The following is a 16,525-nucleotide window of genomic DNA, read 5'->3' as shown; positions in this document are numbered from 1 at the left end:
AGTTATTGTGGTAGACTTTCAGGAATGGCATTTTTTGTTGCCAAACCCAATAAGTGGCTGTTAGCTCTGTGCCTCACAAGATACCTGCGATGTGTTAACGATTCCACACAAGATCCTTGACAGGGAGCTAGAACTTAGGCTCAGTATCTCATTACCATCACTTCTAGGTTGCTGTTTCTAGTTTGGGCATTTGTACAGTAATTACAAGTACAGTAGAACCTCAATTTTATGAACACCGATCTTACATATGACCAGTTATGCAATCCATTTTCCCCAACAGAAGAAAAATCACATAACAAGAGATGTCAATGAAGAACAAATCAACATCCCTTCACATTCCCACACCTTCAATGCATTGGAAATTGCTTTGCAGTGATTTGAAGGACAAAGAGGAAGTAGTGCAGTGCATTATAGAGCAACGTATGCACCATACCTGCTGTACCGACTCAATCCTCAGTTAGTTCATAAAATAATCTGATGGTTGTACAGTGGTTTATACACAATTAGTCTGATGCCCTCTGTCCACTGCCTAATGGATGCATATTTGTGCTCTCAAGGCTCTGCCAAGGCTAAATAGATAGGGCGCTTGAACGATTTTCTTACCTCTAAAAGTGTTTACAGAGATATTACTTCCAGAATGGGGTTAAGTCATATTGATGAGATTGGATGGAGTAAAGGAAGCTCACATTGCATGGTTTATGGTATGTTTTCCTTGGACAGAGGTCAGTTTTCAAAACTATCACTCTAACCCCTTTAGTAAGCATTACAGTCACTTTAAAAGGTAAAATCCCAAGCCCCATTGTGTCTTTTTGCTTCATTTCAAGCCTTGCCTACCTGTTGAGTTTGGTAGTAAATTTTCCCCTGGAGAATATCTGTGTCCATCTCAACACGAAAACCCAGGGTGCCCGCAGAAGGTGAAGATACTGATGAGGAGATCCTGTGGCTATCTCCCCAATAACGCATCTGAACATCGGTAAAGGTTGGGCTGATGATATTTAGTGATACAGTCTGGGCCAAGACTCTGATATAACCAAGAACAAACAGTGTTTAAGAAACGAGTGAATGCTAAGTTACAGGGCAGCCCCTAAAGAAATACATATTGCAGTATGTTTTCGTACAGTATCTCTCGTGATTAATACAAGTATAAACAAAGCCAAAGCAAGCAAAAGAAAACTAAGAGTTTTACTATCAACATTTTATCTTGGGACTCTGACTAGCACATATGCAAATTCAGGGTCATATCCTACACTGTTTTCTCAGGCAAAACTCCATACTGAGGTTGGTCAGGAGTTTTGCTTGAATTAGGACTGCAAAATAGGCCCTTAATGTTGTTGGCTGATTCTTATGGCTTATAAAGTCAGATTTTTACGAACTAGTAAACTACTTCTTTTTCCATCTGTGTACTGCAGGCACAAATAAGTGTAGGTAAAAATGTTGTGCCCACAGTTATTGTTACTTGTGGTCACTGTTACTAAGCAGATGAAATCAGGTAGTTGGACATCCAGGTCACTGTAATTCTGAGCATAAATGATTGTGGGTGAAAAATTAGGTTTCCAATGACTTGTGCTCACAGAAACAGAGCCTCAGTGGAGGCTGTGCTGAAAAGCAGGATCTTTGATTATAGGAAAACCTTAGTTACATCTCACCAGTTATGTGAAATGGCAGGCTATTCAGAACAATCAGATGCAAAAAGAGTGTTTTCCAGATTCCCAGTTATCTAATGGGAGTGGAGTGGTGAGGGTGAGGGAGCAAAGGGAGGACACTTATTCTTTATAATTACCACAAAGTGCTTTGTAGGAATTAGGTTTCTAAGCCATAGTGTGTCTCTTGTCATTTTGTCTATTATAAACCATGTCACCTGAACAAATCTTTACCTAAATCCTTGCATGGTCAGATCTTCCTTGTACTCCACACTCATGTCACGATGTGAAAAGCTGCCTGTTGCCTTTGTCACAAACACATCACCTTCATATCTGGTAGTTGCTACAGCTGCAAAAGAGAGATTTCGCATTGTCTGAATTTCTGGAATCACTGCAGAAACCACATCACATGGTATCCTGTATTTCAGCTGGATACATAACTGTGGTTCCACAGTCACACACCACTGTGTGGTAAGAAGTTAGATGCCCACAATACAAAATACAAAAGGATATGCATGTATCTGTTTTGTCCCAGACATTTTAAAATGCAAGGTATGTACTGTAGCTAGAAAAGTAGGGAAAAATAGGGAAATTAAAATTGGGAAGTTTATAATTCCTTCTTCATGTCTTTTATTGTAATTTGGATATAAAAGGCCCTTTTGCTTAGCTTTTTGCCCTTGATACGGAATATAAATTGAGTTTTCTCTTCTACAGCATGTCATGTTAAATTTACCTCATGTTTTTACTATAACTTTGACGTTTGGTAGCGCTCAGAAAAGTGGCTCTAAAAATGTTTTTGTGGCATTCCGAGTGTGTGTTTCAATAATTTTTAAATCAAATGTGCTCAGTTTCCAAGCAAAAAGATGGGTATTTTTTTAACTGCCAGCCTTACAAACTGAGCTTGGGATCAGTCAAGCTGGATTCTGCATTACTACCAGTGATAGAGCCTCACTAATCCAGAGCCCTTTCAAGTCAATGAAAAGATTGCTACAGAACAAATTATGCCCTTAGTTAAACCTGTGCAACCCTCTGAGCTTTTGGATGATTTGTACAGGTATAAAAGATTGAACCTTTAATTGAGACTTACTAAAAATAAATGGGTTGATGATGTGCAAGAAGGAACAGAAACTAGCTCTCTTTCTTTTAGCTGTACTGACTAAGCAGAGCTAACAGGAGTGAGAAGATATAAAGTTATGTTGTCACTAAACTGAACACAGAGAAGGAAAAGGGATCCTCTTTTACATCCCTCTTTCACAGTACAACTGCACTTCAAACACAAAATAATATTTGGAAAAAAAATAATGTTAACATTTTCAACTCAAATTTTGGAGTATGAAATTCCAAAGTTCATCTTACCTTCCAGGTCATATTCCAGGAACTGTAGTGTTGAACTGGAGGTAGAATCAATGGAATATCTAAAAGAGTCCGTGTTGTTTTTCAGGTCTGTTTTCCAGGTGACATTATACAATGGTGAAGCAACTCTGAAAGATCCAGTCAAAGCACCGAATGCAGGGAAATAAATTCCAGCAGGCAAAGACATTTTGAGAGGTGGGATCTCTATTTTCTGCTCAGGAATTGTAATTGTTGGCAAGTCAAAGTCTGCAATCTTATTAGCCACTTCACTCAGATCCACATACATATTACCAAGGGAAATGCTTTTTGGAAGAGTGAACTGAGATAGAGTTATTTGGTACTGAGGTACTGTCACCTCAAAGTAAGGAATTTTATATTCTTCCAGTGTAATGTACTTGTTTCCTACATCTACTTTGGGGAATCTCATTCTTGGCAGAGAGGGTAAATTGATGTCAAAAGGCATTATGCTTAGCATGTGTGGAACTTTTATATTTCTCAAGTCAATGGTATACGGTGGAACTTGCAGGGTTGTGAAAGGAACTTGAAATTCTGGAGTTGTGAGAACTGGATTTGGAGCTTCTAGTTGCATCTCAGGAACAGTGATTGTGAAGCCGTCAGCCAGTCTGTTCACATATATAGGGAAAAAGTAACCGTCTTCACTTTTTGTATAAACTATGGATGCAGAAGTATTTAAGTACTGCTTCTTGTTAGCACTTGTAGTGAGGTCCAGTTTCAAGATATCCCATAAACTCTTTTCATAAACTGGAAACACAATGTTCCTGAGGAAATTGACCTGTCCTTCCAAAGATCCAGAAATGTCAAATTGTGCCTTTGATTTTTCATTTGATAACTGCATATCATGACTGAGAGATAATGACTGAATTTGGCCTTCACCCTTCCAGCCAAGTTTCTGGTTTTCAGTGTTGATGTTCATTAAGACTTCCTGATTAACTGAAGCTATGTCCAGGAAGGAATTTGGTTGAGTAGCTTGTAGCTGAAGAGATGCTGACATACTCCAAGGAACCAGTTCTAAGGTTACTTTGCAGCTCTGAGTCCCTCTAGTTCTCAGAAGAGGGGTACACTGTGCATAGTTTTCCCCATTGTGCTCCCAGACTGCATAAACACGATGCGTAGATGCTTCAACAGCCACTTTTTCTGTCATTTCCACATTCCAGATTCCATCTGCTTTAGAATTAGCCTCCAGCTTGACTGAGGAGCGAGCTCCATTAGAGTTCAGGTAGGTATTTGCCTCATGGATTAGCATCCCAGAAAATGGATTTAGGGTGTATAACATTCCATTGATATTTCCTTTTGTTGCTGTTTCTACAGAAATGTAAGATGTAAGACTTTCTAGAGTAAGTTTGTGATCAACTGCACCTTTAGCACTGGCACCATACCTAAGAGTATGAAAATCATAATTTAAATTCATTGCTGAGGAAACAGTAGGCTTGGACTTAGTGTTTCCTGTAAGCTCTTGCTTGAAATTTATTTTAAAAACTGGCATGCTGATCTTTGCATTTGTTGTCACGGAAGCTTCCATGTTCCTCTTTGTGAGGCTAACAGTGCTGTCATGCTTTCCTTCCACAAATTTATTATTACTCAGGGACAATGCTGTGGCCAGTTTCAAACCCCTTTTCCTCGTCAGGCTTGTTGTAGCATCTAAATTAAACTGCAGTGCATCAATGACAGAAGAAGACGAGGAACTGAAGCGAGCAACAACATCGGACTGGTTGAAAAGCCCAACATTTGTATTCAAGGTAATCACACTGGATTTAAATGAAAAGTCATAGGTAATGTTTCCCAAGGCAGGAATCAAGATATGGTTTGATGGGCTGTGCACTGTTAATTTAGGAAGCTTAAGTGTGCGCAGATCTTTGGGGACATGAAGGACTGGCATCTCCAGCGACGGTAGGACTAATGTGTAAGATGGTACTGAAAACCCAATAAGTGGGACGGTGAAGCCTGTTGTGCTTATTTCTTTGGGGATCACATAACCAAATGCTGGCAGCTCTGCCATAAAGGGAGACACCTCGATGTTCATAATAGGAATGGTATATCCAGGAATCCTGAAAGTCCGTGGTAGTTTGTTGACTGAAGTTTCTACTTTATATTTGTCAAACTCTATCTTGGCTTTGTTATATGAACTGGTGAGAAAATCTAATGCATTGTCCCTTCCTTTCTCAAAATGTCTATTGAAGAAGATGATGTACTGATTAATTGCTTCATGCACTGCTTTTAAGGGAAGAGGGAGTGAGTGCATGTCTTTGTTCTTCTTATATTGGGCATTCAGATTTAAATCAAATGATTGCTTTGTAGTCTTCAATAAATCCTTCAGGCCTGTCTGTTCCCAAAGTGAATACCCTTTCATCATCTGAGAAGTTTTGATTCCAACATAAGGAATGTGAAGTTCAGGAATTGATAGAGGAATATTTAGGAAGTCCAGGTTGGCTTCACCATTCATTTCCACACGAGCTTCAATCTTGTCTTCAGTGTTCCCAGCAGACATGCTGTGGGAATATTTGTACTGATTGAACCTGCCATTAGCTTGCCAGTGGACTTGCTGAACAGAGGAACTGAGCACCAGACCATAATTATTCAGAAATTCAATTTTTCCAGTCACCTTCAATGGAAAACTAACTTTCACATTCCCATCATTGTTTGTTGATATGCTAACTTCAAAGGGCTGCACCAACAAGGCAATATTATTATTTATGGTTCCAGCAACTCTCCCATTGAGCTTAGCCTCATGATTTCCTTTTATTTCTACTTTCATCGTTGCTAGCTGCCCTGTGCCTTGTACACTTAAATTGCTATGACCCACATATTGCGACTCAACTTGAGACTGAAGCTGAAGTGTTGCATAATTTAGGAGACCACATTCATAATTCACTTTCTGGTTGATCTTCAAGTATTTATCATTTATCCTGTTTTCAGCAGCAAATGCAATAAAGGGACCCTCAATCGTAAAAGTGGCACGGGAGTCATGGGTGCCTTCATCAGAGAAATCAGGAAAAGCCCATTTCCAGTTTCCTTTACCACTGGAAGTAAATGATATGTGTCCTGCTTCTACCTCTGTTATCATGTCATTCATCAGATCAGCCTGGCTGGAGAGATCAGCTTGCGGAATATTCAGTCTGTGAGAATATGTTGTCTTGCTCTGCATCAAAATTTTCCTCTGTAGCCGGACTAGTAAGTTGTTGTGTACTTCCATCAAATTCTTTGTAGTACGTAAGCTTGTAGTAGTTTCAGCTTTCCCCTGTACAGAAGTCCCTAAAAATATCACTTCACTGTTGTGATCAACTTTAAGGAGTTTATGGGTGACCTTCATGGTTTCTTTAAGGATCAGTTGCTGCATCTCAGGGGCTGAGAGGCGTGCATCTGCGTTCACAGTGAAAGCAAGGAAATCTAATCTGGATGTTGCTTGAGCTGAAACAGTGGCTACAAATTCTGGGCTGTTTACGGAAGCTGTAGTGTTCTGAATGTCAGCAAGAGTGGACAGTGTGAAGAATGGAGAAGCTATTCTGAAAGTACCAGACAGTTTGCCGAATGTAGGGACAGTGACTGTGTGTGGAATACGTGGCAGCTGGTATGCCGGTATCTGAATGTTAGGAATCTGGAACTCATTTAGATTGAGTTTAGGGATCAAGAATTCAGGTATTTGTGGCTCAGGTATATAAATTTCTGGGAAAGAAATGTCAGAAAAAAGCATATCTTTCATCTTTAGTTCTCTAAAATACATGTCAGGTACTGGCAACTGAAATTCACTGGACATCATTTGGTCTATTGTTTTCACAATCCTCAGTTTGATTTCATTCAGGTCAATTGTATAGGAAGGAATCTTATAGGTATTTAGAATAGTAAATTCTGGGGTAGTAAACCTGACTGGAATTTGTATGTCTTTAAGTTTCTTTATGTGGATCTGATAAGAGGGGATATGCAGGTCAGTTAATGGAACTATGAAATCTGGTGTTTGAAATGTCGCTTCCCGGAGAGCTCGGAGACTGACTTCAAAGGCAGGTATGTTGACTATGCTGGTTCTGATTTCAGGAACATTGAAACCTGTTTCAACAAACACATTCACTTTTTCAGCCCAGTTTTTTACATCATACTGCTCAGCTAAAAGAGCAATCTTCTTAGAAGCAATGTTCCATTGGTCAGAAATATATGCAACAATGGTATTGTAGAACTGGCTTGCCTTCTGAAGATATCTCTGGCATTCTTTTGGAATGTCCATTTGATAAATCCTGTCTCGTAGATCTTCCAGGTTTTCATTTAGCTTGACTTTCAGATCAGCAAACGCTGTTGAACTTAGGAGGTCCCTGAACCAATCAATGACTGCTGTAAGCTTGGTGTCTCCTAATTGTTCTATGAATTTTGAAACTGCAGCATTGACATCCTTCATATACTGTTTTAATGCTTCTGCTTTCTGTGGGAGTTCTAGGGTTCTGAGTTCATCATTGATTTTCTGGGTAATTTCCCGGATTTTGTTGTTTGTTTGATCTACAAACTGATTATAGTCAAAATACTTTAGCTGGCTTATAACCATGTCAAGGAACTTGTTGACTTCATCCATCAATTTTTGATAATCAAATGCTTGTACTTGCTTGACAGCATCATCAATAATACTAACAATTTTATCAAAGAATGATCTTATGTCAATTTTTTTCAGGGAAACAGTTAGCTTTTGGACAGTTTCTTTCACTTTATATTGGTCAGACAATTGTATCATCCTGTCCATTAGAAACTGAGCCTGCTTGTCAATCTCATACTTCATGATCATGTCATGCATTTTGCCTCGGAAAGCACTGATCTTCTCAGCAACTTCATAATCCTCCATCAAATTTAGGAGAATATCTTTAATTTGTTCAATAATTTCATTCATTTTTTGAACTGGTAATGAACTCCTGATTTTTTCTAAAAGCTTTTTAATGTCAACAGACTGTACCTGTTGTTTCAAATTTTCTGCAATATGTTTGGCATCAATCTTGTGAATCTGACTCTTGAGCTGTTCTAGCTTTCCTTGTACCTGAGCGATGATTTTGTACTCAGCATCCATATTTTGAATCCAGGCTTTTGCACTGCTTTCTATTTTGCTTGGGTCATACTGAGAAATAATGGACTGTAAGTTTTGAATAGTGTTAATCGTCGTTGCACTGATTTTATACTGTTGATCCAGAACTTTAATTTTTTCAACTATTTGGTCAATCAGTTTTTCAATAGCTGTTCTAATGTCATACTGATCATAATTATCTCTGATATGTTGCTCAATTTGTATCAGGTAAATTTGCAGCTGAGACAGTGCTTCCTGCAAATTGATTCTGGCATTTTCCAGTGCACTCTGGAGGTCATCAGCTGTTATTCTATAGTCCTTTGTGAAAGCAACCAATTTCTCTTTCATGCCGTTAACCTTGCTTTTGAAATCTAATTTGTTCATGTAGTCATTAATCTGCCGTGGGAGCTTATCCATAGTTGCCCTGTATTTCCTCATATAATGATCTATATTTATGCTTTTAAAGTACCTTTGTATAGACTGCAGTTTGGATAGAATCGCACCCCTGATTTGTTCAAAGTAAGCGGGCAGGTATTCTAGGAATGGCAGGTTGATAACATGCTCGTCCTTGTTCTTATCATATTTCACAGAGCCAGAGATGCTGAATTCTTGAGGTTGTTCCACGGCATCCCTCAGACCTAAAACATCAATTAAATTAATTGGTTCAGGCATTAATGGTATTTGAATTGGTGAGTCCATTAAAGTGAGGTCAGCTAAAGCTTGTCCTCTAAGTTCGACACCAGTTTTTTCGGCATCATTGTAAGCACCGAGGTCCTGTGTGTATACATTATTGTTCACTTGACTCTTCAATTTCCAGGCACTTGACTGCTCTGATGGAGTGAAAAGCATATGGATTTTATTATCAAGTAATGTAGTGTATTTTTTTCCAGTAGTTAGGCTGTGGCTGGTAGATCCTTTGTAATCATGGGAGAAAGTGAAAGCCAGGGGCTCTGCCTTAAACAGGAATTTGCTGTATAGTTGTCCAGTATGTTCTCCCATAGCAAATAGTCTCCCATCACCAGTGGTGTGTACATCAGCAGTGACAGTAAATGGGGCCATAGCAGAACGTACTACATTGGTGAAATGCAGGGATTTTGCATCACAGTTTGTATAGATAGTAATGGAAGAAGCAAGCCCTGCAACATCCAGGTTAATTTTGTGGATGAGTGCTGTGCCTTGAATTTTTGCAGCTGTGTCTGTTTTAATATTTGCAGCCAGATCAGCGTAAGTGATGGTGTATGTATGCTTCACTTCATCTGTTCCGTAGGCCCCCCTCACATTACCAGTCAGCGTCAGCTTCAGTGGCTCCAGTCGCAACTGTGCTTTGTTGGTTATACCAGTTTCATTGTATTTTAAGTCATTGTTCAATTTAGCTGTGAGTGAATAGGGCTGCAGTTGTAGGTCAAAATAATGCTTGTGGGACTTGTCAGGGCTGATGGTATTGTCTAATTTTGAAGTAAATGTTAAGGATAAGCCAGGAATGTTTAGCTCATTCACGTGCTCAAGATTCATTTCCTTGTATGATCCTACCAAGTTATTTGAAAACTTGAGTCCTTCTCTATTAACTCTAAAGTTTAAGACGTTTTTGCTGTCCACGCCCAGAATTGTGCTCTGATATACACTTCCTAGTGCTATTTCTATTAGGGCCATTCTTCCATCTACACTGAATTGTGCATTGTGTTTACCATAGCGTCCCTTAGCAGTAACTGCCAAGGTGCCTCCAGAAGCATCAATTCTAGCATTCATTTCTTTCTGCAACATTAGTGGATTAAACTGCAGGTTTGTGGTTGCGCTGCTGGCCAAACCATCCTGGTTAATCCTTAATGTAGACTTATGTGCTGCTCGGTTTCTTTGATCATTCACAGTAACATCACAATTTAGTTCAAGACCCTGGGAATTAAGGGAACCTGAAAGAAGGGTGTAATACCGGTTTTCTTTGTAAGTTGCTTGGTATTCAGAGCGAACTGAAGCCATCTGCTTTGCCAAAATTAATTCAAACTTGTTGAGACCCGCAAGGTTTTGGTATCTTCCATTTGTTTCTGACTTCACATTCAGCTGGCTCTTTTCATACTTCAGTGAAGCTGTGTTTGTTATGATACCACTCTGAATATTAGAGACTGAAGTGACTGACAGTACATCACCAGTTCGCTTGCCAGTTATCTGGTTGGTAGCGTGAAGGTAAGACGAGTCAAACGTCAGATTGGATTTCCCAGTTAACTCATGGCTGTTTTTGTTATAGGTGCTTGAGAGAGTGTAAATTCCTTTAGCAAAGGCTGAAGCAACTCTTAGAGCCCCTTCCATTTGTACTTTGTTGATATTCAAATTATTTTTCTGGCTGAAATCCGTATCTGTAGAAAAGGAGAACTGAGTGCCCAGAGTGCTAGATGCCGCAAGTGAGACGGTCTGTTTTACAGTGAGAGTAGGTTCATATTTGTTTGTCCTGATATATTTAAAATTTGAATCTAGGAGTCTGTGCTGTAGGGAACTTTCATATGTGCAATCAAATGTATTCTGATCATAAAATGCTTCTCCAGAACCTGGAATAGGAGATTGGGAAGGGGGAAGACAGAAGATATAAAGGTATAATAAATATCTTACATTTACTTACAAGACAAAATGATATATTATGTATGATATCATTAAGCTTTCAGAATTGCATATTATTTTGTTCAAAAAGCAAACACTGTTTTGGTAAAGTAAATGCTAAACATTTCTATACTACTGGATGTTTGATATCTGGGGCTAAATTTTCAAAAACAGCCTTTAAATTAACTCTCATTGTGATATTACATATAAATCTATAAGATGAAATAGGCCAAACCATTGTTTACACTTGAAATGAACAAATTATATGCCAAACAAATCATCCAAATCAGTGTTTATGACACATCTCTTTCATTGTCTTCAACTTTATTATGCTTCATGCTGGGATTTTCAAAAAAGCTTAACGGTGTTAGGCAGCTAACTCCCATTGAAATTTAGATTTAGGTGCCGAGCTCCCTTTGAAAATCCCAGTTTCATGACCCAATCCTTAGAGTAGCTAACAGTCTAGAGCACACATTAACCTCTCAAATAGGAGTTTGAGTTAATTCAATAGGAATTTGTGGAACCTAGCTCCTTTCAAGATCAGATCCTTGGGCTGTGATTTCTTCAGGGCAAGGTCTTTGTTGACATACATATATGTTTTTGTATATATACGTATAGGCACACATACACACACACTATGGTGCTGTATACAATAATTAACAATAATAATAGCAATACAACTGCACCTGCCTATTTGCATGGAAACCTGTTTGTGCACATAAAAGTGTTTGTGATTTAGCTAACTGAACTGCATGCACAAATAACTGCAAACACTAACATAGGCCCTGATTCTGAAAGCACTTAGGATTCCCACTGAACTTAATGGGACTATTCATATGCTTAAGTATTTTCAGGAGCAGGGCTTCAGAGGCTGGGTTGGGGCCCCTTGGAAAATTTGGATCTGAAATTATTATTAAACTATCTGGATTTATTTTTAGCACCTAATTAAATAAATTTCATATTACATATTTTAAAAAGAAGAAAAGATTTGAGTTTACACAAACATTTTTTTAAATAAATAGTTTGAAAACGAATGTGCTTTTCATAGTACATATAAAATATAGATATTTTAAAAGTAGATTTAAAAGTATAATACTATTAACAAAAATTCTTACCTTGCACGTTGTATGAAAGTAGGTCGAAAACGGAATCAGCTTTCATCAGATAACTAGTTCTCATACTGGAAACATTATCTGTGGTGTTAGCCACTGTATAAGATGCAGACCAGTTGTAATAATTGCTATATACATTTGTAGAAACCTCTAACTTGCCCAGTAAAGGCACACGGAGTTGGTAGGACTCTGGAACAGTAAATAGTGGAAGTCGGTACTCCTGAGATGGCACATTTATTCCAATTGATTTCATTACCAACTGAGGTGTTTTTACGGTCTTTGGCAGACTTATGTCATGCGATGATCTTCCGCCAAATGGCAATGGGATGTTAATTATAACATTGTCCTTGTTCCAAATATATTTGATCCGGCCATCACTGTAACACAAAAATTACCCACTACGTAAAACTCTATGAAACACACAAAAGTAGTTATTATTAATAATGATAATGAGGTAATTCATATATACATTAATTTTAAGGGAAGAAAGAACCATTATGATCAAATAGTCTGAGCTCAGCACTCCACATACATTCACTAATTAAACCTTTTCCCCCAAAGATAAATTGACTAGACCATGCTGGTTGCTTCTCTAATGAGTTTTTCCAAGGAAGTTAAACACAAGACTCTTATTTTGCTCCTTATTTTCTACTCTAATGAATACTTTGCACCTGCCATTTGAGGATATTAATCTGCTTTATGAACATTAATGAACAGAGATGTTGGTATGGGAATGGGTGTCAGAGACAGAGTGATGAAGGTATAATATGCATTTTATAAATGAGGAAACTGAGGCAAAGACAGAAAAAGTCTTTTGACCAAGGTCACATTCTATATAAAAAAGACTACACTTTCCTAACTCCCAGAATAATGCCCTAAGTGCTCCAATTGGTGTGTCTTGATTTGAAACCCTTCCTCTCTGATGTCATTGCCACACTTATGCAATAGAATCATAGAATCATAGAATATCAAGGTTGGAAGGGACCCCAGAAGGTCATCTAGTCCAACCCCCTGCTCGAAGCAGGACCAATTCCCAGTTAAATCATCCCAGCCAGGGCTTTGTCAAGCCTGACCTTAAAAACCTCTAAGGAAGGAGATTCTACCACCTCCCTAGGTAACGCATTCCAGTGTTTCACCACCCTCTTAGTGAAAAAGGTTTTCCTAATATCCAATCTAAACCTCCCCCACTGCAACTTGAGACCATTACTCCTCGTTCTGTCATCTGCTAATGTCATCTGCAATATGGTATTTGGAATAGTAGAAAAAGGGATCTGTTCATATTCATGTGAATAAAAGTGATATGTTTGTAGAGTATTACATCAAGGACTTCATTATTATTATTATTATATTCTATGATAGTTCCTGGTTATTTGAATATCTCAAAATTTAATTAATTTTAGAAGACATTATTTATTCATCCAAAAATTCATACTGGAAAGTGTGTTGATCATTACACACTACTCATTACTCATCTTTCAATACCTGTTATTGTTTTTCTTTAAAAGTTCCAGCCATCCAATCAGAAACAATAGCATGTGACCGTGAAAAACTGACTGGCGGCTGTAAACAGGGAAGTTTGGTGGTAGTGTGGGATATTGTTATGCACAGAGAAAAATGAGAAGAAATTGCATTGTAATTTATAAGATCTGTACTTTTGGCAAGTTCTTTTTGTTGTTGTTTGTCTGTATCTGTTTCTCTAACCTGGCTGTAGATTATACGATGTTTGGGACAGAGACTGTCTGCTATTTTACGTGTGCTCCGTGGCTGGAACAACCAGGGTTGGAATCTCTTTGTGCTACCAGAATATTAATACTTATACTTTAATGCTCCATTGCACAGCACAAATAATGAATACCAAATAGTCAAAGTGAAGTTTCTAACACACATGGGCTGAAATTGTTTGAATAAACTGTTCTGTGAATACTAACAAATAATAGATACATTTGCTGAAATCAAGACAGATTCATAAATAATTTGCAAACAGTAAAAAAGGGCTATATTCACAAGCATTATTTGTAATGAATTATTCTATCAGCTGTACTTGATTAAGGTTGTTGTTCTCTACATACCAATAAGGACCACTCCAGAATTGGAGAAAATATTGACCAAGTCCATTGGCACATATGACTGTCTACAAAACAGTTTTACTGAAGCACAAGAATTGGAAATGTATTAGAACCTTGGGGTATCAGAAAATATGTTATATAAGATATGGTCCTAAATGTCAGTCAGGTACCAAAGGGGTGAATATGGTGCAAACTTCAAGACAGATAGATTAGCTAGGCAGAATGTGTGCTGTTGAATGGAAGTGAATGGCACCAAGGAGCAATCTGAAAGTCATGGAATCCCAAATACAAAGTTGTGATTTTTAAGAAATGGCCAATAAACCAGAGGCACTGAATCTGAAATGGTTAACAAAAATGTAGTGTAGGGCAGCAGAATTACCCACTGTTATAATAATGGGCATAGTTGGTAAGACCATAGGAGAAAGATCACTTGGTTCCCAACCCATATTCTGACCACGAACAGACTGAAAGCAATGAAGATGCTTTTGCCTAATATTAGCTTCACGTTACCACAGTGAAAGAAAGCATAAGAAAAACAATTCATTTTCTGCTAAGGGATATGGAGTGCATGATATATTTATATGTGATGGGCCAGATCATCAGCTGGTATAAACTGGCTTCAGTGGAGCTATGGCAAATGTCACTAGCTGAGGCTCGGCCCCTGCATATTAAATATATATGCCATTTAGTAAACATAATTATATATCTCTGCTCTTACAATTCTTTGTTATGGTCATTATGTGCTATTGTCTAAAACAAAATCCAATCATATTTTAAATAAAAAATACATGACCAAATTTCCAGTTTCAGTTCCCTGTGGTGACTGTTCTTATTTCTCCATTTACCTTTTCAGGAAGAGTTCTTCTGGAATGGTAATATCAGGCAGCCCCATTGTCTGAATGTTCAGTTCTTGCAGTCCATTTAGCTTATCTTGTAAAGTTTGGGCAAAGGGAACATCCTTGGATGCCTTCTGCAGCCAGGTACGGGTTGCCTGCAATGACACAGTGGATGTGTTTTCCAGAGTAGTATGAAATAATTGTTAGCTTTAAGCCAGTGGGACTACCCATGTGTTTAAAGTTAAGCACATGATTGTGTGCTTTTCTGGAGAGGAGCAGATAGACCTGATAATGCAACTCTTCCACACACAAGTGACTATTTACACAAGCAGTCCCAGTAAAATGTGTTGGACTGCTCTTCAGGGTTGCATGATCAAGCTATAATATTTTTAAAATAAATATTCACACTTACCACGATGAATTGTGAGACAATGTGCCGCAATGTCATATCTGTATTGGCCACTTTCCGGTCCAGCAGCTCATTGGCATGCTTCTGTAAAGCCTTCGGGTAGTCTGCAAAGTCAACAGGGAAGTTGGCAGACATCTTTTTCACTGCCGTGCTGGTGCCTGAATTCCACTCTAGTTCAATCTTCTCATTATCTGAAAATCATGAATTCGGGGTTGGAGGGAGGATAAAAATTAACAAAATCACGTTACTCTTGTATGGCTCACCGTGTATAGAGAAGTACTAGATAACGGATGTAACAGGAGATTACATATATGGTTTTCACATATGGGTGAAGTTTCTATGTCATGATAAATGCCCATACCGTATCTGAAAACAACTCTCTCTGAAATTGAGTTCCCATAAGTTGTTGCAGATGAATCCATCTGAAGAGAAACCCTGTTCAGTGAATGATGAAGCAATGCTTCAGTTCTGAGTTCAGTCCGTAGGCGAGGGATAGAAATGACACCTCCCAGCATTGCATCTTTCTTCCCATCATATCTGTGAAAGCAAAATAGTAGCAAATGTGAATGTCACCTGTTTGGGTACACTATGGAGCAATTATAGCATTTAAAACTGCAAAAAGGAATTCTGGGTGGTACAAAGAATGAGTTTATTTGGACCTAGGAACTTGACCCTTGAGCTATGGAGTGCTCTGAATTCCCATTGATTACGGAAAATTATTATAATACTATTGTGGAGCTCTTTCTGTCCAGGTATATATGGGCCAAATACTAAAATCCTTACTCAGGATAAACTCCCAATGATATCAATAGTAGTTTTATCTAACAACTGAGTAAGCACTAAAGCATTTGGCCCGCTATGGGCAAGAGTCTACTACTGAGTCAGATCTTCCTCTAGCTTAAGGATTGTTACGCCACTGTAACTTTGCTGACTTGAGTAGACTTGATCGTGATTTTACGTTGGTGTAAATGAAAGGGAATCAAGGTACTTGAACTTTGTTAATGCCACTGGTGTTACAGGCAGCTCTGCATGAGGAAGATCCCTGGGGCAGCATCAAGGTAGGAGAATTCTGTTGAAGAATGAAGGGTATTAAAGAAAGTGAGCAGTTCACTGTGGCTCTGGGACAATTTTAGGATGAAGGGAAAACTGCCATTAATTATAAACTCTTCCATAGATGCTACAGGAAATATTCTTACCATGAAGAGTGGGGATTCTTACAGATAGCTCTCTGATGTTTTTATTCTTATTATGTATTGAGTGCCAATGGCACACTTGACACTCTACCAGTATAACAGAAGATATGGGAATTACCTCAAAGAATTTGTAACCAAAATTATATATGCCATATATAGTGTGAAGGATCCATTCTGAAGCTGGATTATACTTACTTTCTTTTTATTTATCTGTGGTGGATTATAGATGAATGGCTTTATGGTAGAAGTGTGTTTTAAAGAGGGATTTGAACGAAGAGAG

The 16,525-nt window shown here is 38.3% G+C and overlaps 1 protein-coding gene across 1 annotated transcript in view; it reads right to left on the bottom strand.

Annotated features, from left to right (window-relative positions):
- Positions 1-16,525, bottom strand: part of APOB (apolipoprotein B) — a 50,613-nt gene that overhangs the window by 3,616 nt on the left and 30,472 nt on the right. The window contains exons 22-28 of the mRNA XM_073335899.2: positions 15,414-15,589; positions 15,056-15,243; positions 14,653-14,798; positions 11,745-12,118; positions 2,997-10,580; positions 1,875-1,989; positions 835-1,021 (exon numbers count right to left, since the gene is read on the bottom strand). Coding sequence (XP_073192000.2) covers positions 835-1,021; positions 1,875-1,989; positions 2,997-10,580; positions 11,745-12,118; positions 14,653-14,798; positions 15,056-15,243; positions 15,414-15,589 — 8,770 coding nt within the window. The remainder of the gene's footprint in view (positions 1-834; positions 1,022-1,874; positions 1,990-2,996; positions 10,581-11,744; positions 12,119-14,652; positions 14,799-15,055; positions 15,244-15,413; positions 15,590-16,525) is intronic.

Source organism: Lepidochelys kempii, chromosome 3, assembly GCF_965140285.1.
Source record: "Lepidochelys kempii isolate rLepKem1 chromosome 3, rLepKem1.hap1, whole genome shotgun sequence".
NCBI lineage: Eukaryota > Metazoa > Chordata > Testudines > Cheloniidae > Lepidochelys > Lepidochelys kempii.
This window is presented reverse-complemented; position numbering and strand designations above follow the sequence as displayed.